The 11,857-nt window shown below is 37.0% G+C and overlaps 1 protein-coding gene across 1 annotated transcript; it reads left to right on the top strand.

The window, feature by feature from the left end:
• Positions 1-1,367: 1,367 nt before the first annotated feature.
• On the top strand, positions 1,368-3,932 carry LOC149564961 (short-chain dehydrogenase/reductase 2-like). The gene is made up of 4 exons (XM_089816254.1): positions 1,368-1,420; positions 2,996-3,257; positions 3,418-3,574; positions 3,826-3,932. Exons 1-4 carry the CDS (start codon positions 1,368-1,370, stop codon positions 3,930-3,932), a joined length of 579 nt encoding a protein of 192 aa, XP_089672380.1.
• The last annotated feature ends 7,925 nt before the right edge of the window (positions 3,933-11,857 follow it).

The raw sequence follows: 11,857 nt of genomic DNA, 5'->3' as shown, positions 1-11,857 counted from the left end.
CAATACCATATAGGTCTTTAAATCCCATAACTAGGCTAGGATTGACACAAAAGTACCCTTAATAACCCCTTAGGTGCATTTTAATCTTTCAATACCATTTACCTCTATTACATTTCCTTTATAGTTTTAGGCTTCATTACATCAAAACATCAAATACAAAGATGGATCATAGATCCATTTACATTTAACTCTTAATCTTTCAAGCTCACTTTGATCTTCATGAGTCTAAAAGACTCTCCTCTCATGCTCTTGCCAGGGTGCCCTGCACCATGCATGGTGGTTGCTGGAGTCCATTGAGAACATATGCCAAGAATCTCTTCTTCCTCCGAACAGCCCCTGGACATGCCTAGGTGACCATGCATCAAAATGAGATCTCCTTCATCTTTACTAAAATCAAACTCTTATGGTATCCACTGTGAGTGGAGCTACAACATTTACCTTCAGTGTGAGGACTTGTTTTGTGGTTAGAGTGTAGTTTTTTGCCATCTCTAGAACTAACTCTATCCAATGATGTATAGGAGGGAAGACCGCTACTTGTGCAATGCCACTCATAATGATCATCTTGATCACCTTGGATTGGTTGACTCCATACATTCTATCCCTTATAAAATTTCATGTCAAATGGCCCAAGATTGGTGTCTCCAATTTTCTCCCATGTAGAGGTGAAGTTGGATTGATGTGTCATTTCTTGTGTATCAGCTTTCAATAGTGCCAACCTTTGTGCCTTAGCACTTTCAGCATTTCTAACTCCCTTTCCTATAGTTGCTTGCTCATTTCTTTCTTTCTCTCTTAAGGTCTATTTTTTTGAGTTTTGGGCCTCATTAGGCCTATTTTCTTGAGCAAGGGGCCAGATCTAAGGCCTCGGGTCTACACAGTAGACAATTTGGGGCCTAATGGAATTCTTTCTTGTCCAATTTACAAACTCTAGCTCGCACATTTCATGGTAGGGCCTAATGCATTCAGATCTGGGCCCAATTAGAGGCCCACGCGTTTGGATATTGGGGCCAATCATTGAACAATGGGCCACACATTTGGTTATCAGGCCCTTGCATTTGAAATTGGAACTATGTGTTCGATTAGAGGGCAGATTTATGTCATGCCTCATCTAAATTAAGGCCTAATTTAGGTCCATATGGTTGATAGAAGCAGTTATAAGTTTAATGCAAACTCAGATTTAGGGCAAACTCAAATTTAGGGTCATGGGTCCCAATTAAAGCACTCATTCGACTAGGATTTAAATTGCTTGAAATTTAATTGAATTAGGGCCTGATTTATCCCTCCAAGGATGCATGTTAGTTTACTGATGGCCTCTCTTATCAAAATGTAGCAATCGACAAAAAAAGTTGAGGGGAGCAACTCTAAGGAGGATGAGAGCTCAGAAGAAAGCAATGAGGAGCCAAAGGCCAAGAAAGGCATTAAGGTAAAAGAACATGCCTTCCTTTACCTATGATAATTTACATCTATGTTAATTTCTAAAGACGCATGGATGCAGACATACATTCATTTGTGCACTTATATAAAAGGTGTTTTATAAAATGGAATTCAAAAAGGTAAATCTAGAGTTTAGAATATTTTGCAGACAAAATATTGTGTCAAAGTCCAAACAGAAAATTTCATGGTATCTTCTCTTTCTAAATCAATTTTTTTGGCATTTTGGTATCAAATAGAACTTTGATTTTTTTCAAAATATTGGAGTGAAGTGCAAAAATATAGCTATTGCAAGCAACTCATAAAAAATATAACCAAAATTATCTCCCACATAGCATAAGTTCAAATAATAGTAGAGAGACCAGTAAGACTAGGTCCTAGAGAGCTTAAAAAAGATTGAGTACACATATCTGGCAGATTTACACAAAATGGTAATAAACTATGAACCAAGATACCACACAGAAGAACAACAGAAGTAGTAACTACAAGAATTATTCCCCCTTCTATTTTTCATTGCCTTCTTATTAATAGGTTTGAGTAACTTTAGCATTTCTCAGGATAGGTACTAACTGCTAACAATAACATCTGGAAATAGAGTAGATGCATCATCCATGTTTCCATTGTCAGAGGAGTTGTCTACTAAAGTCTACTGAAACTTAGCTGCATCCAGAATACCCACATCACTAGGAGCCTTCTTGTTTTTCTCTTAAACAAACTGGATCCACATATACTGGAGTAAAACTGTTGGAAGTGCTTTTATATTCAAAATCTACTTCATGCATTGGCCATCCATCTAATTCATGGCTTATGTTCTAAGAATCAACTCCTCAACATTGCCCCACACTTTAGGAATGAGATTTGGAATGAAAGGGTCCCACTTTAACAAACTTCTTTAGATCTTCATGGCATCTTTTTACCTGAAAAGACATAATGGAGATGATAACTTCTTTGGGGAAGTCACCGAGTAATATTTTTTGTCCTATAACACATATTTAGTCCTTTCCATTCAAATAAACAATAAGATTTCAGTGGAGAGAATTAACTGCAGTTTGGGCAAAAACAAGTTTATCATCAGAATTAATAGATCCAAACACAATATCCCACCATTACATAGTAGTCTTTTGAAAACTTTTTAGGTGTTTTAGAAAATTGATTTGGAAAAGAATAGTTGAGTTCAGAAAACTGATATTGAAAAAAATAGTTATGTTTATGCAGTACATTTTTCAAAAGGATGATATGAAAATAATAAAGGTTGTTTTATTATGTTCTTCAAAACTTTTGGAATGTTGGCACAATGATATGGATAGAAAACTTGCGCTTCATTATTTTTTCTAATGTGTTAAAAGAATGATATGAAATGTAATGGTAATGTTAAAAGAAACATTATATTCTGCAAACATTTTTAGATGTCAAAAGAATGATATGGGAAATAATGTTTCATTACATTTTCTAAACTTTTTTAGATGTTACAAAATGGTTTTGAAAAAGTAGTCACATTTCATTATGTTCTACAAACATTTTTTTGGAAGCTAAAAGAATTATTTGGGACGATAAATGTTGAATGCAGATGGTGGACTAAGGATACTGTAGCTGTGGTCACAAGGGCAAACAAAGGAATAGGTTTTGAAATTATACGTCAGTTGGCAAAAAATGGTTTGACGGTTGTTCTCACTTCAAGAGATCTCAACAGAGGATTGAGAGCCACCAAAACCCTTCATGATGAGGGTCTCAACAACATTGTATTCCATGAGTTGGATATAGAGAGCTTGCAGAGTATTTCAGAATTTTCAATATGTCTTAAGGATAATTATGGTGGTCTAGACATCTTGGTATTATTCTGCCTTAAATAACTCTCATTATCTTCTCTATTTAGTCATCTAGAACCTCAAATTACACCAAACTTGTGTTTCTACTTTTCAGTAGACAATATGCCCACTTCATTTAGGAATATAGGACTTTTAGTTTACCTTCTCAAATGATTTATTGTAGGTGAACAATGCTGGCATCTTCGGTACCACTATTGATAAGGAAGCTGCAATTCAAGCTGGATCAGTTTCACAAATACAACATGATTTGATGGTAATTTTTAACTTTGTAAGAATACATTTTCTTTTATCTGAAATCTATACTCAGTGGGTAAGGCAAGGTAAATTTATAATATGTAATTTTCTTTTGCATAAGTTCTCTTCCACCTTGAAATCAAATATCTAGTAGGATTTGATGAAATCAATATCTACAACTTAATATTATCTCCTCTTTAGTTCTATTAATATGAATAACTCTCCATGTTGGAATCAATACTTAATAGATTTGATAGATTATAGTAGCCCCCATTAACATGAACTGGTAACCTAATATATTGTCTTCTTAAACTTTGTAATATTATGTCTTTTGTAGGCAAGGTTTTAATTGACGGGCAAGTGGCAAGCAAGGCTGGGATGTCTGTTTCAGAGAAGGCTTCCATTGATATCACTATTGAAGTTCCAAAATACATATGTAGGTGATTATCCTTAATACTCTTGACTTTAGTAGTAGCTGACAACATATTTTCATTGTATATGCCATGGGATTTTCTCTTCACATTAGACACCCTTGTAACAAGAAAACCATTGGCAGAGAAAGATACAAGTTGGAGGGAGCACTCGAGCAATTAAATATTGATGTTGTTGGAAAAGTTGCATTAGACTCTGGTGTTTCCATAGGTGGCTTCAAAGATTGCTTGCTTTAGCATGGCGCATCTTTTGTTTATGGAGTTGATGTAGGCTATGGGCAGTTGAATTAAAGCATCAGTTTGACAGAATACATGCACATTTCTACAATAAATATATTCAGTTTCATTTTCCCTTTGTTATTAGGAAGTCACATCAAATTTATGCAACTGTTGGATAATGTGATGTCTTACAAGTTAGCATCATATGTTTTATGATTACTTTGTTATTATTTTGATATTTAGATTGTCTTAAGACTCATGTAGCTACAAGGATACAATTTTAAGATATAAATTGACAAACCTTGTGGAAGAGATGCATCTCTTCAACTTTTCCTTGTTGATTCAAATTCTGTATGTACATTACTAGAAAAACTTAGTGAACTTCTAAACTATGGTTCTTGTCAGAATCCAAAGAGTCTCCACATGTTGCCTCCTTGGATGTTTACCTCCTTGGAAGTTTAAATGGATAGTAGGATTAGAAAGGATTAGTTACAATAGTAAAAAGAAAAGCTGGAAATTATTTAATATTGGTACCCCAAATTTGTGCGGTCATAACTCCTAGTCCATTGGGTGAAAATTGAATTTATTTGGTATTAAAAAAAGTTAAAATAAAGAATTGTATTGGGTGAAAATTGAATTTATTTGGTATTAAAAAAAGTTAAAATAAAAAATTGTATTGGGTGAAAATTGAATTCATTGGATATTACAAAGATCTAAAACACAAATTTTACCAATATATTTAAATTTTTTTTTTTAATTTTAATTTTTTTACCATAATTGGTCAAAATTTTGACCAAAAACATTGGTCAAAATTTCGACCAACAATGGATGCAAATGAGGAAATAAGAGTTTAGGCTGGACTAAGAAAATCGATGAACCTCTTGTTGGTAAGTCGACCTTTTTAAAGTCAAAATTTTGAGGAAAAATTACTGTGACAAAAAATCGACGAAAAAAGACTGACAATAGTTTTAGTCGTGTATTCGACCTTTTCTCGTCGAAATTTAGGGCTAAATTTACTAGTGGTGGAATGAAACCTCATTCTGTGAGTATCACCAAAATAAGGGACATAAAACTAGCAACTGCATAAACTTGCACCATAAAGTCCAGGACATGATTGATGCTAGTGATCTTGTGGTAGATGGACATAACAAAAACTTGGATCACAAGGCATTCAAAGAACCTTTCCCAGCTTATGAAAAAGGAGAGACTTTGAAACCACAACCCTACAACAAGGTCAACTATACATATTCCAGTGATGATAATGTCATTCACACGATTGAACCTGTGGATTTTGAATACTGTGACGTTGTTACCATTAAGGGAAAACAAGATAATGAAAAACCCAAGACACCATTTTCCTTAAGGGGCCCTACTCTCAACGCAATGGATAATACACCCTCACAACACTGTGCTAATGCTATCATGCATTCTCATGCCAAGTTGGTGCTCAAAGGCCTTGCGCCTCCTACTTTAGATCCTGAACAATACAAAGACAAAGCCCTTGTTGGTCCATTTGGCAAAGGTGCAAAGCCCACAACAAAGTTGATAGCAACTAGTTATAATGTTCTCGATCAATTAAAATGAACTAATGCTCAGATTTCCATCTTTGAGCTACTTAAAATCTTGCCTGCTCATAGGTAGATTCTGGACAAAGCCCTCACTGAGGCAAATGTTCCTCAAGATCTTGATCTTGAGAGATTTCAATCCATGGTAGGTCACCTGACCTCACCTTATCTCATGAATTTCTCCAAGGAGAATGATAACTCACTGAGTCACCCACATAATCAACCCCTACATATCGAGGTTATGATCCATCAGACATGTGTTTGTTGGGTACTAATCGATAATGACGCTGGCCTAAATATTGTCTTTGCTACTCTCCTTAGACAATTGAATTATTCTGAAGACTCTATTGATCCTCAACGTAAGATCACTATCAATGCATATGATGAAATGGAATGAAAGTCTCTAGGTCTTGTGGTTTTGCCCATTCACGTCGGTCCTATAGAAAGGGATGTAACTTGTCAGGTGCTTGACATTCCCTTGGCTTACAACATTCTGTTAGGATGGCCATGGATACATGAGGTGCGCATTATGCCATCCACATACAACCAATGCATCATGTTCCCATTTCATGGCTTCGAAGTTACTATTCCTGCCACTACTAGCTATACCTGCAATATGCTCAAGGCTGCTGAAACTTTCATCCCTGCTAACTGTGAATCCACTGATTATCATGACAATAAGCTGAAACAAATCAAATAGTCATTCAAACTGAAAGAAACTAGCATGGGAGAGTACCACATTGAACTAGTGCTATCATTAACATCTCTCCCAAAGTCTCCTCAACATTATGGGAGATCTTTAGAGGCAAAGAAACCATTCATGCTGACACCTTAGACCAAGTATAATGGTGCTTTTGTCAAGGCTACATGCCCTTAGAAGATGAAAGTGAAAATAGAGCCATTGTAGCATGGCTTTATAGAGAAGAGGCTTTAGTGGACCTAACAGAGCAAGCTCGAGAAATCACTCCTGAGAAATATGGGCCTGGTCTTAGGCTTATGAAGCATTTTGGTTACAAGGGAGCTAGCCCTATTGGGTGCAATAACAATGGCCTAATTGATCCTATCAAAGCAAGAGCTTGAAGTAACTATGATACAACTAGCCTATGGTTTAAGAAGGCTCCTTTTCATTTGGGACCAAATAAATTCATAGCAACACATGAGAGTTCATTTGAAAATGAGTCATACATTGAGTTAGATACTCAAGAGGAAGAATCTAATGATGATGATTCCTATCCTCATCCTATTCCTTATAATCTCGCTAAATTCTTTGCTGAGCCAAATGATTTTGTGCCACGTGTTAGCACTGTGGATGATACTAGTGACTCTTTTGAGGATAATACTGAGCAACTCAAATATCATTCAGAAAATGGAGAATCTAGTTGGTCATTCTATATTGAGTACTTTTGTAAGAACCCAAAGGATGAAGGTGAGTATGTCCCTATCACTATTGGGGAGTTCTATAATATTTTTCCATGTAGCACTGATTCTAAGAAATATGAGTTTGACTCTCTTTCAGAAGTGACTACTAATAAAGACATTGACCAAGTGCATGTCTATGAAAACCAAATCAAAGTGGGTGAAACGTCTAGGGTTAGGTCACATGGGTATGATCCAACTAGTGTCCTAGAGTCATCAATTACTGACGTTTGTACTTTGAGGCATTTGAACACACCTATGGACGAGGTTGTCGTAGGTCTCAAATTGCTGGTCCAAGCACTTAATGACTATACTGTGAACGCAATTGAACCAGCCACTACTTTCTCACTCACACATCTTGAGCTTATAGACTAGAACCCTAATGCATCCAGCGAAGTCCCCATGTTCCAGAATGACTATTCTCTTGCCTATTACCTAAATGCTATCAAACCTATAACATCTTCCACCAATGAGTAGAGTATCAACATGACTGAAGATGACATCAAATATCTCAATCATACAATTAAAAATAAAAAATGCAAAAGGTCCGATGGGGAAAACCACATTGTGGTAGTGTCAGAACCCAAAAAAGTAAAAACAAAAGACGTATCCAAGGGTGAAAACCTCTCTGAGGCACCCGCGGATGAGATATTTGATGCACTTCCTAGTCAATTTTAGGAGAGATCATTAGTGTTGATAGAGCCGACGTAGCTAATTAACTTGGGAACAGAAGAACATCCTCATATGATACATCTGGCATAGTCACTGTCACCTGAAGAGAAGGAAGAATTCATTGCCTTTTTCAAACAAAAGAAAAGAAAATTTTCTTGGACATACTCTAATATGCTAGGATTGGATCCTGATCTTATCATGCATCACTTGTCCATAGCACTAGGCATCAAACCAGTTGAACAAAAGCTTCAAAAAATGCATCCTCATGTTGCATTGCTCGTCAAAGAAAAATTGGAGAAACTTATAAAAGCTGGTTTCATTCACACAATTGATTATGCTGAATGGATATCCAATATTGTTCCAGTTTCAAAGCACAATAAATCTATCAGGGTTTGTACAGACTTCCGTGATCTTAACTTGGCATGTCCTAAAGATGACTTTTCGCTCCCTAATATTGATATGATCTAGACATGACGGCTGGCTATGAGATGTACTCACTTATGGATGGTTTTTCTGGATACAATCAGATAAAAATTGTGCCAGAAGACTAGAAGAAAATAGTTTTCACATGTGCATGGGGAACCTTTTGTTGGAATGTGATGCCATTTGGTTTGAAGACCACTGGTGCTACATATCAGTGGGATGTTACTACAATTTTCTATGAAACGATGCATAGAACTATGGAGGACTACGTTGATGATACCTTGGTCAAAAGTGCTAAACACAATACTCATTTGCAAGATTTGGGGCCCATCCTAGATCATATGGAACAATATAGTCTTTGGCTCAATCCTAAGAAATGCACATTTGGTGTCACATCAGGGAAGTTGCTAGGATGCATTGTTTCTGCAAAAGGAATTGAGGTAGATTCGAAGAAAGTACAAGAAATAATGGACATGCTACCACCTCAGAACATCAGTCAGATGAGAGGTCTACAAGGAAGGCTTCAATCTATTCGTAGGTTTATTTCACAATTGGCAGATAGATCACAACCCTTCACAAAGACCTTGCATAAGGGTGTGAAATTCAATTGGAGCCAAGATTGTGAGCAAAGCTTAACACAGATCAAACAATATCTTGTCAATCTGTCAATCCTGATGCCTCCTATTCATGGGAAGCCTTTTCTTTTATACATTTTAGCCACTAAAACATCTTTGGGAATCCTATTGGCTCAGGAAGATAATGATAACAAAGAAAGGGCTATTTATTACTTGAGTTAGACACTGGTCTCTTATGAGAAAAACTATAACTTTATTGAGAAAGCTTGCTTGGCAGTTGTCTTTGCTTCTTAGAAGTTGAGACACTACATGCTTGCCCACACTACGAGGCTTGTGGCTAAAATAGACCCACTAAAGTACTTGCTCAGTAAGGCAGCTCTCACAGGAAGATTGGCTAAATGGGTTATGATACTCAATGAGTTTGACATTCAATACTTTGAACACAAGGCTATAAAGGGATAGGAAATTGCAGATCAGCTAGCCGATGCACCCATACAGAGTCTTCTGCCACTGAACATTGATTTCCCAGATGAGTTGATTCTGACACTCACGCACCACACATGGGTTATCTTCTTTGATGGGTCCTTCACACAAAAAGGATTAGGTGCTGGATTACTCTTTATTACACCACAAAGATACTCATTGCTCAAATCATACAAGATTCTGTTTCCTTGTACAAAGAACAGTGCTGAATACAAGGCTTTGATCAATAGCATGAAAATTGCAGTTGAATGGAGAGTGGATTAGTTAGATATCTTCGGTGATTCTCAGCTTGTCATCAACCAAGTTAATGATGTGTACCAAACAAAGGATGAGAAACTAATTCCTTACAAGTGCATGGTTGATGACATAAAGAATTTTTTGCACACATCACCTTCTAGCAAGTTCCATGAGCAGATAATAAATTGGCTGATGCCATGGCCACTCTGGCCTCCTACTATAAATGCTTAAAAATGATCTCCGACATGAGTTCTTGGTGGAAGTGTTACACTACCCAACCTATGACACCCTTGATTCTAACATGATCTATTCTGTTATAGGATAACAATCATCTCGCTACCATCACATTTATTCCTACCTTCGCAATCAAACCATTCTAAAAGGTCTGACCAAGAATGAGAAACATTACCTAGTCCGTAATGCTTCACATTATGTCATTATTGCTGACAATCTGTATAAGAGAGGTCTCTATGGAACACTCCTGAGGTGTTTAGAACTTGAAGAGTCTAAATACACACTTATTGACATTCATGAGGGCATTTGTGAAGCTCATTCCAATGGCCTAACACTAGCTCGCAAACTCCTTTGTGCTAGTTACTACTGGCCCAAAATGGAGCAAGAAACTATCAAGTATGCTAGGTCTTGCAAGCAGTGTTAGCTATAGAGAAATCTGATTCACGCTCTAGCTAGAGAGATGATTCCTTCTACTACAACATGGCCATTTCAACAATGGGCCTTCGACTTGGTGGGAAAGATCCACCCAACCTCCTCTAATGGACATTAGTTCCTTATCACGACTATAGATTATTTCACAAAATGGGTAAAGGCAGTACCTCTCACAGTTGCTGACGGAAAAACTATAGCACTTTTCATCGCAAACTACATCATCTGTAGATATGGTGTGCCATCCTCAATCATTATTGAAAATGGAGGACAATTCAAGAATAAAGATCTCAAGGAACTATGCAAGAAATTCAAAATCACACAACATTGGTCTTCCATTTATTACCCCTAGGGTAATGGCCAGGTTGAGGCATCCAATAAGGTGATCCTCAAAATTCTTCATCGCATAGTCAACAAATCAGGGAGAGACTAGCATCTCCAGATCAATCTAGACATATGGGAGTATAGGACAAGCATTAGAACTCCAACAAGCATGACTCCCTTTGCATTGGTGTATGGCGTGGATTTTGTGCTTCCAACAGAGGTCGAGATTCCTACCTTGAGAATCTCTATGAAGGGCCTTATCACTGATGATGACTATAGGATAGCTTGGCTTCAAGAGCTTGTGTTACTTGATGAATGATGACAAGTGGCATGTGATCATCTGCAAGCATATCAACAATAAATGGCAAGAAGCTACAATCGAAGGGTCAAGCCACGTGACTTCCAACTAGGTGATCTCGTCCTGAGAGAGAACCCTAAGAATCAACAACATCAAGTACAAAAAGGAAAGTTTGAACCAAACTAGCTCAGTTCGTACATTGTTACTACAGTATATGGGTTTGATGCTTATCAACTTTCCACAACTGAGGGAGAAGTGCTAAAAGAACCTGTCAACACTCTCCACCTGAAGTGGTTTTACAGTTGATCTAATATCAAGTAAGCTCTTTGTACATATCTATATGTCCTAAAAAAAATCCTAAAAATCAGAAAAAAGTCCTAAAAAAAATTGTTACCCTAGTGAAAACATAGCAATAGGCACCTTGGTAACACCAAAAAAATTGAGAAAATCAAAAAAACAAAAAAAAAAAAAAAAAAACAAAAAAAATTGAAAAACAAGAAAAGTGTCGTTGGTGAAAACCTGGAAATAGGCATCATGGTAGCAAAAAAAAGAGAAATTTCTGCCAAGAAGGTAAAAACTCGGTAAACATGCACCTCTTGTTCCTAATGCTCCATCTTACAGCGCATCTTTTGGCCATTCTATATAGTTGCTTTCATGCTTTTTCTTTCCTGCTTTTCCTTCTTCTCGCTCATGTATCCATGGATTGAGTCTTGTCATGGCTCGAGGGCATTCCCCTTCAATGTCACTACTTTCGAGATTCTCCTCATAGAATCTCCTTCACGACAGTCACTAGTGGTCCTCACTATGTCTACCTACTATCGCCAGTGTCACTATTTTTGAGATTCTCCTCATAGAATCTCCTTCACAATAGTCACCAGTGGTCCTCACTGTGTTTGCATACTGTCACCACTATACCTCATTTTCAAGATTCTCCTCATAGAATCTCTTTTGCAATAGTCACCAGTTGTTTCAGTTATGTCTACCTACTGTTGCTTGGATCACGTCTCCAGATTCCTTTATGGAAGATCTCTCTTGCGTCAGTCACCAATCATTCTGGCTATGT

Source organism: Cupressus sempervirens, chromosome 3 (assembly GCF_028749045.1).
Source record: "Cupressus sempervirens isolate cs-2001-9-10 chromosome 3, ASM2874904v1, whole genome shotgun sequence".
Taxonomy (NCBI): Eukaryota; Viridiplantae; Streptophyta; class Pinopsida; order Cupressales; family Cupressaceae; genus Cupressus; species Cupressus sempervirens.
This window is presented reverse-complemented; position numbering and strand designations above follow the sequence as displayed.